Consider the following 16,733-nt stretch of genomic DNA (forward strand, 5'->3'; position numbering starts at 1 on the left):
CTTGTTAAAGACTTTTAAAACTGTCATTTTAACATCAGAGTTAATGTGGATTAAATGGCCAGTAGGGAAACTGCAGTTTTTAGCTTTGTGTTTTAATCCTGGTTGAAACACAACAGTCACAGCACACAGTAGTCGCATTAAAATTCTACTACAGTAAAAATATTTGTCAGTGTATGGTGGTGACTTTGAAAAGAGGTGATTTCTTTTATCGTTTCTACAACGCAGCGGACTTTACCAACTGTTGCTAGATGTGTAAGTGCAACATAGTTATTATATGGTACCGTCACAAAGGCTTTACTAAAAAATATAACACACAATCACACTATATTGATATAAACAACCTTGTTGCATCCCGTATCTCATGAAAATATATCTATAGCCCTTAGATAATGTTACTCCAAATGAGTTTTAGTTTTTAACATGGATATTTTTTTTACTCTCTAGTTTAATTTTATGAATATATTATTCTTTCCATTAAGACACGATGGTTTATTCTGTCATTTAAAAGCCATAAAACATCATTTTTGTACAAGCTATACTAACTAAGAGGCTGTTTTCGATCTGGAGTGTCTCTTTGAGCAAAGCATATTCTTGCTTAATGCAAATGAAACAAAAAAAGATTCAAATTCAACAGCGTGCCCTTTTTTTTTTCTTTTTTCATTACACTTCACATTTTGCCATTCATAATGCACAGCATTTCATCTTCTCAGTGACTCTGGGCTAAAATACACAATGTCGGGGTATCACTTTAAAAGTGCCCAGCCATCTAATGGACCCTCATCGCTCTTTATACTTTATCCAGGGAATTACACTTTCTGCATTCAGCCTGCACAATAGACTTCTTAACACACTGTGCTTGTGTGTGAGTGTGTGTGTATAAAGAGTGTGTGATAATGAGTATAGTGCTCTATTGATCAAATTCAACCCATTTGGAGTTAGAATAAAAGAAGAGGAGAGAATGATCGAGCGTGAAGTGGCAAATCAGAAAACAGGATGAAATGAGGCACATGTAAATGTAGACAGTAAATTTAAAAAAAAAATGACATGGTGCCAGAAAAGGTGAGTGGATTTGGAAGGTAAAAATGAGAAATTTGGATGTTGGAGAAAAGGGAGAATAGACGGACAAGGATGAAAGAAAAGAAGAGATTGTCTAATCATGTGTTATTGTCTCTCCAGGTATTCATATGGGGCATTACAGATACTAAGATACTGACAGTCACCTACGTGCGTGCATGTGTGTGTCCCCTTTTATGCTTTTCCCTATAATCCAGGGTGTAAATGGAGTCTTTGAGAGCAGAGAATGAGGCCATTACCAAGTATCAGTTTAATAAAGACCAAATTGCTGTCCCCCTCTCGTTCTCTCTCTCTCTTTATCTCCTGCTCTTTCTATCCCGTTTTTCCCCTTTCTCTAAGAGTGAAAAGAGTGACGTGTCATTATCAGTCCACTCCAAGCTTCACCGCTCGAGTCTAGGTTTTATATCAGCGGTGCAGAGGTTGGGGGCTGGTCGCTGGGACACTTTGAACGGCCTCAGGACAAGTTAGTCTGCATGAAAGGCTTTTGTTTTCATTAATAATAATGTCCCTTTTCTTTTATGTTTGGACCCTGAAAGTGGCGTCGACATAAACTGCAGGCCCTGTGATGTGTGGCTGCATTTGCTCATTTATATTAAAACCCAGTAATCTGTATTTGTAAGGCCAGAGTTGAGGCAGCAGCTTCAGAAACCCAGCACCTCCCCTGCCTCTTACACACATTTTGTTTTATATTGAGAACAAAACATAGTAAAAATTGGACTGCAAATACCCCCTGAAGCCATTTTAGACAGACCTACAGGAAAACCAACATGCTATCCTTGAAAAAATAGTTGCTTCACAAGTCCATCTTCACCTAACTGATAATAACCTTTATGAACAGTTCCAGTCTGGCTTTCGTCCTCTACATAGCACTGAAACTGCTCTTATAAAAATAACAAACGACCTTCTTATAGCAGCTGATTCTGGTCTCCTCTCCATCCTTATCCTTCTTGATCTGAGTGCAGCTTTTGACACCATCTCTCATCCCATTCTCCTTAGCAGATTAGCTTCTATTGGTCTCTCTCACACTCCACTAGCCTGGTTTAAATCATACCTATCTGACCGCACTCAGTTCATTCAATTAAAATCCTTCACTTCTCAGCTTTCTCCTTTATCCACTGGGGTGCCCCAGGGATCTGTCCTCGGGCCCCTTCTTTTCATCATCTACCTTCTTCCACTCGGACATATTTTTCGTAAATATAATATTCAGTTCCACTGCTACGCCGATGACACCCAGCTCTATCTCTCTACCAAACCTGACTCTACTCTTCCTCCACCCTCCCTCATCCTCTGTCTAGCTGAACTTAATTCTTGGTTCTCCTCCAACTTTCTTAAACTCAACAGCAATAAATCGGAACTTCTTCTGGTTGGCACTAAACGACTGCTATCCAGAATTAACAATTTCTCTCTCACCATCAATAACTCGCTGGTCCCTATCTCTCCCTCTGTGAAAAGCTTGGGTGTCATTCTCGATAGCACATTATCCTTTAACTCACATATCAATAATATTACACGTGCAGCATATTTCCAACTCCGTAACATTAATCGCCTCCGCCCCTTCCTCACACCTCACGCCACTGCCATTCTCATCCATAATCTTGTTATCTCTAGAATTGACTACTGCAACTCATTATTATTTGGCCTTACACAAAAATCTATCAACAAGCTCCAACGTGTCCAGAACTCTGCTGCCCGTATTATTACTAGGACTTCTTCTACCCACCACATCTCCCCAATCCTGAAGCAACTTCACTGGCTCCCGGTCAAATTTCGCATCCATTTTAAAATAATTCTGTATACATTCAAGGCTATTCATTCTCTCTCTCCACCGTACCTCTCTGACTTATTACAGATGAAGCTCCCATCCCGCTGCCTCAGATCTTCATCTTCTCTTTCTCTCTCTGTTCCCTCTGCTCGTCTGATCACAATGGGAGGGAGGGCCTTTAGCTGCTCTGCCCCTCGACTTTGGAATTCCCTACCCCCGGACCTCAGAAATATTAGTTCATTCTCTCTTTTTAAGTCCACCCTCAAAACTCATCTGTTTAAAATTGCCTATTCTTAAATTTCTGTATGTTTTAACTTTTATCTTCTATTTTTACCATTGTGTATATTTCCAGTTTTTATCTGTTGTACAGTGTCCTTGGGTGCTTTGAAAGGCGCTATTTAAATAAAATGTATTATTATTATTATTATTATGTGATTGTGTTTAGTAGTAGCAATTACTGGACAACCACAGCTGTCAACAACAGCTGGTAACCCCCAGCCCACGTTAAAATGATTTAGAGGACCCAAACAGATTAGCCACAAGGGACTGAATGTTAAAATCCTTCTTTAAAATCTGGGTTGTGGTAATTTATGGGTGATCTGTCAGTGTGCGTCTTCCTCAGTCTCCACTCCTCCTCTCTATAGTCTTGTATTAAAATGAGGTTTTTTTTCCTCAAGCGCTGAGTTTGTGGATCTAGAAGAAGCATGTTATAGGGTGTCAATAGAAGAACTGTGGTACTGCATGGGGAAGTCAAAAGTGACAGATGTGAGGCTAGTGCAGGACATTTACTGCATAGTTAAAGGCTAAAAGGTCCATTCAGAGGCAAGAAGTGATCAGGGACTATGTTTAAAGATACCTATAATTCCTAAATAGATCATGCAGTGCAACAGGTAATATTGTTAAACTCCTTGAATTAAAGCTAAAAGTCTCCATTTCAGTCTCACCTTGATTGTTTGATTATTATTATTTTTAAATCCCCTTCAATAGTATGATAGTATGGTCCAAAATGAGGGGGAAAAACAACATTGTCATGCTTTAAACCCTTGTGGACTTTAAACAGCACTTCTTATTTTGCCATTGTGTGAGGGTGACAAAAACCTGCAACCAGCTAATTAGTAGAGACAGGAGTGACAGCCGGGCAGTGATCAGGCAGTTCAATCTTAATGATGATTAATGGTTCCTGACTTGTGCACTTCTGTCTTACAGGAGTAGTTTTCACTTGCTGAGGAAGAATGAGAAATTACTGAGAGAGCTGAAGAACCTGGATTCACGGCAGTGGTGAGGAGCCTGGAAAAAATCCATCTTTTCTGTTCATTCAGCTTTTTGTCGGATCATACTTTGAACCGGTTTGGTGTTGCAGCTTTAATAGGTTCTCATCTGTTTTGTTTTGTTTTTTCTTCATTCTCTTCCAGCCGTGAAACCCATAAAATTGCAGTATTTTACGTGGCTGAAGGCCAAGAGGACAAACACTCCATACTGACTAACACAGCTGGCAGCCAGGCATATGAGGACTTTGTTTCTGGACTGGGGTGGGAGGTGAGAACACATTTATACATAGATTACTTATCATTATTATGGATTTAGCATTATCAGGACCATTTCAAAGTAATGAAAACCTAAACAGTCACCTGTATGTTTTATTCTTTTTAGCAGTGTGTGATGAAGCAAAACACATAATTAATGCAATAACAGTAATATTTCAGCCTATGAAACCAAATACTGTGAATTCTGCTTAAGTCATCTTTAGTGAATACATGTACTCTAAGGTTTAATATGATCAGCTTTGGCACACAGCTGTGGCCCACCTTGTTCAAACCTTCTGTTTGTGAATGGCAGCCAATCAGGAGGATGCCAGGAGGAAAATTCACATTTTAATTAGGCAAAATAAGTTAAAACAGTTTGCAGATACTCATATGCTATGCCTCAGAGCTTGGATTGTTTTTCACTGGTGATTGTTGATAAAAATTGTGGGGGCTTAGAAGGGCGTGAACCACTGGCTTAAAGGGGAAGGAGCTAAAGTGGCTCGTTTCATACAGAGGTGGAACATTAAGCCGAAGTAAAAGATAAATAGTTATATTTTGAACTAGAATCCATGCAGTGCTATTCCAGCAGAGTTCAAGAATTAAGATCTGGAGAAAGGAAGTTTGAAATTTGGGAAATTAGCTGGTTATTTAGGATCATTTACTGCTACTGACAAAAACTTTTCTTTATAATATGTTAGCACTTTGATTAGAATATAGCGTGAACACAATCCACAGCATTTATAGCCTTACATAATATGAAATAAGCTAACTGAACGCAGAGGTTATATTTTGCTAAATGGACCTCGCTTGATATTGTTTGTGTGCTTGGGCCATTTAGGTGGACCTGCCCACTCACTGTGGTTTCATGGGAGGCCTTCAGAGAAATCGCAGCACAGGCCAGACCACTCCTTACTACGCCACTTCCACTACTGAGGTCATCTACCACGTCTCCACTCGCATGCCCCACGACCAGGACCTTAACCTCACCAAGAAGGTAACACACTCGACACAGTTTATCTAGACATGCAGATGGATGTATACAGGCTCTCTGTGAAGGGTGCTAGTTCCTCTTCGGTGTTTTTTGTTTTTTTGTTTCTTATAGAGTGTTAATAGTGCTCCCCACTGTAGCAGTAGTAAATTTATAACCAGTCGCAATTAAGTATGAAATATGTGTCATTAGCAGCACTTTATTTGCTGTTTTGGGCAACACAAAAAACCACTGTGACATTTCAAAAATTGTCAAAATTGCTTGATAGATGGATGGAAACATCTCCCAGACTACATCTGACTGTGTTTTATGTGCTGTGGAAAAGAGTAATTAGTAATAATGAGCATGCTTATTGTTCTAATTTCACTTCTTTTATGTAGTGAGGGGACAAGAACTCCTTAGTCCTTCTTTTCGTCCACCCACACCTCTTTGATGAGCATAGGTACACACTCACACCACTCTGATGTCAGTGCTTCTACCCCACACCAATGCATTCAATAATTCCTCGGAGCAATCACGCCTGTATTTGTGCAGTGTGGCGCGTGGGGTTGTATCAGCCTCTAGGCAGCCAGGTTTATTGTGCGTGTGTGCGGTTGTGTGTGTGTGTGTCTGTGTACACACCTGTCATCCCCCAGGCACTGGGCGCTCTGCACATGGCCATAATGTCCCCATAATCAGATCATACTTCCTGCTTCTCGGCCTATCACGTCGCTTCAGGCTCCTGATTGGATTATCACCGCCTGGTCCGACACCATCAGTCTCCCTGATCAGCTGATGGCCCCATCAAACACGCATAGTCACATACGGACACGCACACACGCCACTGTGAACCCGTTTAACGTGACACAAACACACATCCACGGCAGGTTTCATGCACATCCATCTGCCCAAATAACCGCACAGCCATACATTTGTGTTAATGCTGGACAAAGCGAGTGTACACAGGCTTACAGACACAGTTTGACAAACGTGTCCACAAACAGGTTAAACTGAGATTTATCATTGCCACCCACTGAAAATACAAACAGTGTTGTCCATCGCAGGACATTTTTCCAGGTGTACGTCGTGGTCTGTCTCATCTGTGCAAAACACGATTAAATGATTAAAGCTGCATTACACCAGGTGATCGTGGCATCAGAGATGACATCACTCTGAGCTTCGTCACTGAAACATTTTTAAAATAAAAGTACAGCTCAGAGAGGCATATCAGACACCAAGACTCCAGACTGCCTTAAACTGTGCCACCTAATTGTTCTGACACCCAAAAAATACGACTTGAGGCTCATAACTCTTTCTTAAAGTGCAGTAATGGAAAGAGCATCAGTTCCCAGTATTACTGATGACTGTGAGTATCCTGCAGACACAGGAGGGGGTTTAGATTTATTCAAGGCAAAACTTCACAGATATATCAACTTTATGCTTTTCCCATCAAGTTCTGTCAGGTTAATTAAGCCTATAACTCACTGTATTCAGGTAAATTCAAGTCAGTGCTGCATGTTGGCGAAATCACGTCCAAATGTGTTAAATAATGCTTACATTTAAAAAAAAAAAAAAAAAATTTAGTTGACCCCAAGCTTGTATACGAGCTGAGGATCAAGCGATGAACTCCAGGGTCAATGCAAAAGTGCAAAAACCTGCAATTCCTCCAGTGGCCACTTGATGCTGGCTAAACAAGTGAGTCAGTTCACAAAGACTAAAATAACCCAGTTAATAACTAATATCCCCATCGAAACAACTGTACTGTTGTAACTACGGAGCCCCGCAGGGGACATGGGAGAAAAAAAGATTAAGACGGACTTTTGCGAGATCTCGCAAAACTATCTCGGGATCTCGCAAAACTATCTCGGGATCTCGCAAAACTATCTCGGGATCTCGCAAAACTATCTCGGGATCTCGCAAAACTATCTCGGGATCTCGCAAAACTATCTCGGGATCTCGCAAAACTATCTCGGGATCTCGCAAAACTATCTCGGGATCTCGCAAAACTATCTCGGGATCTCGCAAAACTATCTCGGGATCTCGCAAAACTATCTCGGGATCTCGCAAAACTATCTCGGGATCTCGCAAAACTATCTCGGGATCTCGCAAAACTATCTCGGGATCTCGCAAAACTATCTCGGGATCTCGCAAAACTATCTCGGGATCTCGCAAAACTATCTCGGGATCTCGCAAAACTATCTCGGGATCTCGCAAAACTATCTCGGGATCTCGCAAAACTATCTCGGGATCTCGCAAAACTATCTCGGGATCTCGCAAAACTATCTCGGGATCTCGCAAAACTATCTCGGGATCTCGCAAAACTATCTCGGGATCTCGCAAAACTATCTCGGGATCTCGCAAAACTATCTCGGGATCTCGCAAAACTATCTCGGGATCTCGCAAAACTATCTCGGGATCTCGCAAAACTATCTCGGGATCTCGCAAAACTATCTCGGGATCTCGCAAAACTATCTCGGGATCTCGCAAAACTATCTCGGGATCTCGCAAAACTATCTCGGGATCTCGCAAAAGTTTTAGACGCATTCTTCCCGTTAGCTCGAAGCTAACGGGAGGTCGAGACCCACTACAGCCGGGAGGAACATCGCTTTCCCAGCAAATCGTGCCTCGACCTCCCGGTCGGCTTCGAGCCGGCGTCCGAAGAATGCGGCTAAAAGTTTTGCGAGATCTCGCAAAACTTTTGCGAGATCTCGCAAAAGTCCGTCTTAATTTTTTTTTTCTCCCATGTCCCCTGCGGGGCTCCGTAGTAACTCATCTCTCTGATGGGCAGCAGTAAGCTGACAGTTGACTGTAAGGCCTCACCTTCACTAGTTCCAGTCTTTGAACTGGACTAGCTGATAAGTTATAGGCACTAATGTATGTAACGGGTAGTGTAACATAAATCCCACCATGTGTAAAATACAGTATGTGATGTCTACAAACCAAATTACATCATTAAACTTTGCATCCCGGTGCACTATTTAATTAGTCATAAAAGTAACTGCAGTTAAACATTTAAAAGGATCTGTCTTCAGCGTGTTTGTCTCATGGCCGAGGACAAGACTGGCAGCTATCAGAAGGTGTGTACAGAGACCTCTGTACACACCTTCTGGAGGACAACCCCCACCTGCCACCTCCCAGAGGTGGCAGGTGGGGGTGTGTGTTTTGGCAGACATCAAGGTTAATGACTGAGCTGTCACCAGCCCCGACTGTAGTCGGCGTGGGTGTGAATCTCACACACAGTCAGAGGATCACACACAATCCCATCTGTCTTCGAGCCCCTACTCCATCTTTCCGGGGCTTCACTTTGTCTTGTTGTCCACTCTCCATCTTCACACACGCACTCCATCACGGCCAGGGCCACCTAAACCACATATACACACAGACTTCAAAGCCTTGGGGTTATGATGGATACAGCCTATCCAGCTCCGTTTGCAGATCCCTCTCGGTCAATGTTGGTGTTTGAGTAATAATGTATATTTTTCTTCCATTTTGATTCTATTAATTTCTTTTCTTTCTTTTTTGCCTCTCCAGCTCAGACATCTTGGCAACGACGAAGTCCACATCGTCTGGTCAGAACATTCCAGGGACTACCGCCGCGGGATCATCCCCACTGAGTTCGGAGATGTGCTAATCATCATCTACCCCATGAAGAACCACATGTATTCCATCCACATACTCAAAAAACCAGAGGTAAACACGCAGGACTAGGCAGTTGTTCCTTACACACAGACCTTTAAAGCTCATTATTAAAACCTGGCATGGTAATTTAACTGCCCCCTGAGCTTATCACTGATGGCTATCTGTGTCACCTTTTGTGGGAATTGTTGGCCAATCAATGTAATCTTTCCCATTATCAGTGGCAGCAGTGCCAAATTAAAGGAAAAATCGAAACACTTTTCTAAATGCAGCCTTTTTTAGCTGTATTTGTGGCAAAGCAACAATGAAATGTTAAATAAGTGAAATGTTCACTTATTAAAAGTCTTACTTAGTTAGCCATTTTTGTATTTTTTTTTATACTTAGACTTGTGTGGATTTGGGGAAAATTTGGTTGGAGAAAAAAAATGAGAACAATATTTGGTCCATGATTTTATGTTTCCTACCAGACCCCACAGATATGCATCCAGATTGACTAACAATCCTAGAGAGAGTCTTGCCCCAAGTCTTTCTGATCTGGTTAATGTATCAGTCTAAAGCACACAGACATTAATACCACAGCACTGATGGCATAACTCTATTTCAAACAAGCCCTAACACAATAAAATGCTGCTTTTTTTTTCTCTGTGACATAGATACCACAGCACTAATAACATAATCGTATTCTCTTTCATTCATTCTGCAGGGAAAAATATTGAATTATCATGAATCCAAAAACAAGTTAGATAAGATATTCCCTTTGTTGTTGTCCTGAAAGCACATGTATTCGGCCACAGAGCACATGGCTTGGAGACCTGGTCCACAAATAAACTCAATAAAAGTCCGGCATTAGTTTCTTTGGTGGATTCCACAAGCAAAGCATTGAATTATATGGGAAAGTCAAAGCCTGAATCAAATATTGTATCATTACAAAAATCTGTGGCGTCAATCATTACTTGTCAGGGTCGGTTCAGTAGAACTGAGTAACTCCCACTGTTTCATAAAAATCTAGACTTTTCAGGGTTTTCTTTAAAAAAAAAATCTAATTTGAACTATATAAAGGAATAAACGTGGATTTAATGCCAGTTTTGTTCTCTGTAGGTTCCTTTCTTTGGTCCGCTGTTTGATGGAGCCATTGTGGACATGAAGATTTTGCCCACCATGGTGAGAGCGACAGCTATCAACGCGAGCCGGGCCCTTAAATCCCTCATCCCTCTCTACCAGAACTTGTATCCTTTAAAACCCTCATATGAAAATTTAGGATAAAAAGGCAAAGGTAGGATGCTGAAAATGAGTTTTCGCTCTGGTTTTTCTCTTTTCTTGTGTTATATTAGCATATTATTTATATTGTTATGTATTATGTTTGCGTTTTAAGAGATATTTAACCTCACAAGACTCTTTTGCCACAAACTTCAGGAAAAAAAACTTCATTCAAAACTCAAAGGTCTGCAGCACGTGGATTTATGCTATTACCAGCTCTCTGTTTAGGTCTGAAGACTTCAGCTATTCCTGCACTTTGCAAAGTTTTAAGTATCAAGGTGAACGAGAGTCACACCAAATACATATCTAATTTCTTTCTTTCTTTTTTTCCAAATGATTGCTCAGAAGAATTCAGGGGAGTATTTTATTATTATTGGCCTGAAAGAGTTTGCAAAACACTTTAAATATCACTGTGTCTAACCTTCACTGAAACAGGTAGGCTTGCTGACAGCTGACAGCATATCGTCCTTTGCAGCCTCGTGCAGAAAAGGCCTTCAATCTCTTTTTCTTTTGTACTGTGGTTGTAGCTTTTTTAGTGTTACATTAAACTCTTAAGTCCACTAAATGCAGTCTAAAACTATTTTTAGCAGTTTTGCATCACCTTGATATTTATTTATTTATTTATTTATTTAATTTTTTATGACTTGCCCTGTCATCCACAATTCCACATGCTCTCAAATGATGAGATGTTTTAAAAACTTACATTGAAGTTGTGAGAATGTCGTTTTGCTGTGTGAGCTTTTGAAATCGTTGCACGTGTGAGTGTGAGAGAGAATGTTGGGTTGGAGGATTAAGAATAGCAGATCAATGTCCAGTGCTGTGCAGCTTTCAGAATATGAGAGCTCGTTTGATAGAGCTGCATTTAGTTGCCTCTGAAGTGCTATATATCAAGTGTGCGTGTTTACCCGTGCGTGGCCAGGCAGAGAAGATTGGGATGCACATTCGGAGGGTGTGTATATGTGTGTGTCTGTGAATCCGTGTGTGCAAGGAGAGAAAGGCAGACAGACAGGTGTGCATGCAGTCTGTCTGCCTGATCCGAAGCGATGGTTTGGAAGAAGCCGTGGTCGATAATTATCGATGACTCTCCTCTCTAATGCTGTTCCTAAATGAGAGGCTTTGCTCTCTGGTCTCAGAGACACACAGCCAGATAAGTATCCACATTCATACACACTCTTGATTACACTTACATGGACACAAGAGGTACAGAAATCCAAGTGAATCAATATAAAAACATGCAGATTAATTAACATTTTTCAACCAATATTTTTTTAAAGAAAGACTGTGAAACTAAAAAACAAACAAACACAAAAACCAAAACAGTAATTGTCCCCCATGTCTGTGTGCATATCTTTGTGTTCTCTCTTTTCTTTGTGTTCAAAACTGCCTGATGACCAATTAAAGGAAAAACATAATCACTTCCTGCTGTGACAAAACAAATTTCCCACGTGTGGGACTAATAAAGGTTATCTTATCTTATCTTATCTTATCTATTCCCTACAGTGAGAGGATCCGGTGGCTCCGTTTTGTCGTGAGGGACTTTGTGCAGACATGCTTTGGTTCCACTTGTCCCTTTGAAAGAGAATCGTCAATACAAAGTTTTTCTGAGTGATCACCTTCATGCTGAAAAACAGGTGCTTTTAACTTCTAGGCTGAACGATTGTAATTCCTTATTATTATTATTATTTTTTTATTTCTACCAGAATGCTGCAGTGAGATGACTAACATGAAGTGTTTAATTCAGTATTAAATTTGAAATCCTTCTCTTCACATGCAAAGCCCGAATGTCCCCATTATATCTCAAAGACCCCAAAGATACCTTAGTATCGGTGTAGAGCCACTTTGCTCTCAGACTGCAGCCTAACTTGTGTTTCCTATGTTTCCCAAGAGTAGAGCCTTTTGGTATCAGGCAGCTTCAGTTATCAGACTTTGTCCAAGTCATCCAGTTCACCTGGAAGGTGCACACATGTGGGGGATTTGGCACTGAGGTGTTAGACATTATTCTGAGGGAGAAAATCCTTTGAAAGATTGGTGTTCATCCATGCAGTAGAGTTCCAGAGCCTCTGTGATTCAGGGTCAAAACTGCTTGGAGCTGTTCTGGTGGCATGTGGCATCACTTCCCCCCCACCTTTACTTTGTCACCTGCCCTGTACATAGTGCAGGTGATGAAAGATGGTGGACCATGTGGATAGACGAGGGAAAGGACAGGGCGAGGAAGCCATTTCGCTCTGCTAGTGATACACAGGCTGTTAGGCTCAGTGTGGGGCTGTAGCTCGTGAGCAAACACCCCCCCTCCCGACAGCTTTGTGTAGGTGTATGTGCGTTTTTGTGCGCCCACTGCTTCTTCCCCACCTTCATGTCTGTTTGTGTTTTTTGTGTTACTCCAGCAATCTTGAGCGAGTGTGCAGACATGTAGACACCTCTGCTAGCGTCCACATGTCCTGCGTTTCCGTGCGAGACTGTGTGTGCACGTCCGTTTATCCACTGCGCACGTTTGTTTGTGAGCATGTGCACTTGGTGACACACTTGTGTCACGCATGCTTGTTTTGGGGTGTTTGTGTGTGTCTGAAAGTGTCCTGGCGCGTATCGATTGGTGGTAGCAGCAGGCCGATGTCTCTGACAGCCTGAATTACAGTAATCAGTCATTATTGACTCCCCATCTCTGTGCTACACACACCACTCTGCTCCTCTTATCTGTCTCTCCACCTCTCCCTCCCTTTGTGTCCCCCACTTCTGTCACTCCTTTCCTCCCTCCCTCCCTCCCTCAAACTCTGGGACCATCTATCTTTACACTCACATCCCTGTACGTCTTCTTGTGGCCTTTTCCACCTCCTCCTGCTTCTATCTCGTATCTGTGGCCCTCATCATCTTTTCCTCTATCTTCCTCCCTAATTCTGTCCCTGCATTGTCTCTCTTGTCACTCTAATTCCTTTATCTTCGCAAATCCTTTTTTTCTATCTCTGTCGTACTGTCTGTTTTTCATCTTTTTCACATTTATTACTTTTCGTTCTTCATTCAGTTTTTCTCCCCCAGATCTTTTTCTTGTCTGTTCATTCTCATTGTCCTAAAGTGAAGGAAAGTCGCTTCATGATGTAATAGCAACCCTTTAAGACAAACTTTTCTCAATAATATTTCCCTGTTGGCATTTTTCTTCCAGCTAGGTCCCCTCAAGTATGAAGGACTGCAATAATAAAAAATAAATAAAGTAAAAAATGTGTAAATAAATTGTTACTTAGCTTAATTACTACGTGCCTCAGTTCTCATCATTAGGGCAATTGAAGGCCCTGTCGTTATGAAATGCAGTGATAGATATAGAAAAGAATGCATTATGTTCAGAAGCTAATGCAGAAATAAGGGCATAGACTTAAAAATAATAATAATTTCTTAAATAAAGCAGGAGTCTCGAGAGATATATATATGTGTATATATATATATGTGTGTGTGTATGTATGTATATATATATATATATATATATATATATATATATATATATATATATATATATATATATATATATAGGTAAATTAATACAAAGGTAAATAAATGCAGTGCATTTTTAAAAAGTATGAATATATAATTTATGTTATAAATTAATTCATGCATATTTTTAATTTTTACTGTTATTCATCCGTTTAATGTCTTGTTTATTTGTTCTTAAGGGGGGCTTTACAACAATTACAACATACCTGGCCAAGCAACGACATCTTGGGTCTTAAAAAAAGCCTCTATAAAGGGGCGTAATACAGCACATTTCTAACCTTAAAACATTTAAATGTTACATTTTGCCACTTGAGATCAAATGTAAATCAGAGCAAAACACTTTTTCATGGGTGCAGTAGTTGTTTTGTTGTTGCACTGACCCAGGTCTTTGTGATAAGTTGTGTTTAAAACGACACAACAGCTTGTGCTACGATGAGCATCTTCATCTCTCTGTGGCGGCTGCAGTGATCAAACCTTTTTCCAGCTGCGGTTGGTTTCATTGCTTTGTTTTGTTCAGCTATTACAGAAAAGGAAGCTTCACACAAATATACGGATCATGCCTTTTTCTGTGTTTCAACCATGGTTCCTTTTCCCCCCCTGATTTTCAGCTGTTGTTGAATATTTGCAAGTGGCTTCCTGCTCAGAGTGAATTAAACTGTTTGGAACATTTATTCTAACATGTGGTTTGTGGAACTTGAACTACATCTCCAAACGTTGATTCTGTTCATCTGGACGTAGCGTTTTCAGTGGGAGAAATGTTTCGTCACTCATCCAAGTGACTTCTACAGTCTCAGCTGACTGCAGGTTTCCCCAATCTTATAAACAGTACATTTGCCTAATGACTGAAACCAGCCCACTCCTTCATCATGATTATGCAAATTCTCATGACCACTGATCAACTTGAACTACATTTAAAAAATAATATTAGTAGCCCATGCTTTGTATTCCTGTCATTCAGTGTTATAGAAATCATTTGAGACTCCTAATGTCAAAAAAATTAAAAGAAACTAAAATGCTTGTGATATGTTACATCGAAGATTATGCATTTGTTGGCAAATTTTTGCCCCATATATGAGGGACCAGAACCTATGAAATGGACTTAATATTCTGGTCATTATGACCAGAAATGAGTGTCTGAGCTCAAAAACTCATCAGGAAAGTGTTTAGAGATCAGGGCCCGAGGCCTTTTTGTCCTCATATTCTTCTACAGGAGCAGGAGTTTCTTTGCAACCACAGGTATCTCCCCCTGGTGGCTGTTGAAAGGATTACAGGTTTATTAAAGGTTTAAGACCAGTTTCATTGGCTTCCCTTTTCTGACCTTTTGTACTGAATGTGGTTGGGCATCAAACAGTTTGTCCAGCTTAGCAGAAAGGCTAATGTCAGTTAGCACTAGTAAGTACTGCTAGCGGTCATCGTATGGTAATCTCATTCTTGATCTGCATGTTTTTGTTTTAGCAAAGATTTTACGTCAGAAGACCTTCCTAACCCAACCCTCCCATTGGTGTGAGCTTGGGGCCAACGCTCGCATGTGTACACTGGTTTTCTGACTGTAGAGTAGTTGAGATTTGAAGAGAGATGAATGATTCATATCTTCCTGACATACCTGTGAATTCGGCAACACGGAATACATGAGGCTTAGATGTCCTTGTGTATGAATCTCCTTCAGTTCTGCATAAAGCTTCAGCTGAGTGCTGCATTGTAACATTGACTGATAGGACCTCGCTGAGGGGCTGACACAGAAGCAAAATGAGAGAAGGTTGGCAAGACAAAGTATGTCAGTGTTAACTGGCATTTTTCTCGTCTTTCTTTCCCGTTCTCTCTCTCTCCCGCTCTCTCTCTGTCTGCCTTCTTCCCTCTCTCCCCCTCTCTCTGTCTCTTGGCCCTCAGGGCAGTCCATCTGCCTTTTCTCTCTCTCTGATCTTTCATTCACCGTGACCAGAGCCATCCAAAACCACACAGCACACTCACACACAGGGTGCCAGGCTGCTGGGGCAGCTGTGTGTAAGCACAGCTCTATCTCACATATCAGCTCACTGCAGCAGCAGAAGCAGTCCAAAACTCCCCAACACATGCATGCACACACTCTTCATATAGGCCTTACTACACTCGCACGTGTCACGATGAACAATAACACAAAGCTGGTATTAGAAACTTCCCTTCTCTTCCCGCTGATGACTCGTGTTAGCACACACGCAGCCAGTCTTTAGTCACGTAAAGAATAGCCCATCAGATTGGAGTCAGTCCTCCTGAACTTATAGATTAGACCAGATAAAAGTGTGGAGCAGACTGCTGGGTATCATCGCTCTTTAAGCGACACCAGCGTGTCGGGATCCAGATGTGATTTGCGTAGCCCTACTGTAGATCATCTCTATCACAATTCCCTTGGATTTATTACTGGGGAAAGTTGCGAAGCTGTTCGTAATTAACTTTAATGTTTTTTACCATTACTTTTAAGACTTGAAAACATGGGTTACAGTGCATGTTTGCAAGAATGCTTTGCTTTTGATATTACCCTTGTGAATGAAGAAAGCATGCACCATTAGAGGTGGGAAAGTCATATGTCAGCCTGCAGCATAAAACCTGCTTTTTTTATGTGCCTGCTTGTCCTTGACTAAAGTAATGTTGATTTCATGACAAAAAGTTGAAGTAAACCTTTAGATCGTGGCACTTTGAGTGGGTGTAAAATTCATTTGATTCTCATTATTAAAAGATCTTAAAAAGTGTTTCAGCCCTGAAGCTTTCATGTAGCAGTCTCCTGTGTTTATAGTTACGAGTCCTCAAAATGTTAAAAACTGACATGAATTATTTTTTAAAAGCACAAAATTTCAAAACAAACCATAGTAGGAAGGTAAAATTTTGTTTGTTGTACCAAACACAAAATCAGCTGAGTGTGAAAGTGGAAACTTGATCTCTAAATCTGATGCTTTTTATAAGAGGTGACTTGAATCTTTACCTTATTGAGTAAAATCTGTTTTCCAAGCTAAAGTTGAGTTTTGTGACCGTGAGTCCGTCTAAGCAGAGTCATCATGCTGGCCCA

The 16,733-nt window shown here is 40.9% G+C and overlaps 1 protein-coding gene across 6 annotated transcripts in view; it reads left to right on the plus strand.

The window, feature by feature from the left end:
* Positions 1-16,733, plus strand: part of ralgapa1 (Ral GTPase activating protein catalytic subunit alpha 1) — a 79,969-nt gene that overhangs the window by 43,840 nt on the left and 19,396 nt on the right. For all 6 annotated transcript variants that reach the window (XM_024806275.2, XM_076877587.1, XM_012921326.4 and 3 more), the window contains 5 exons: positions 4,043-4,114; positions 4,249-4,372; positions 5,198-5,353; positions 8,858-9,016; positions 10,061-10,188. In XM_024806275.2, coding sequence (XP_024662043.2) covers positions 4,043-4,114; positions 4,249-4,372; positions 5,198-5,353; positions 8,858-9,016; positions 10,061-10,188 — 639 coding nt within the window. The remainder of the gene's footprint in view (positions 1-4,042; positions 4,115-4,248; positions 4,373-5,197; positions 5,354-8,857; positions 9,017-10,060; positions 10,189-16,733) is intronic.

This window comes from Maylandia zebra, linkage group LG19 (assembly GCF_041146795.1).
Source record: "Maylandia zebra isolate NMK-2024a linkage group LG19, Mzebra_GT3a, whole genome shotgun sequence".
Lineage (NCBI taxonomy): Eukaryota > Metazoa > Chordata > Actinopteri > Cichliformes > Cichlidae > Maylandia > Maylandia zebra.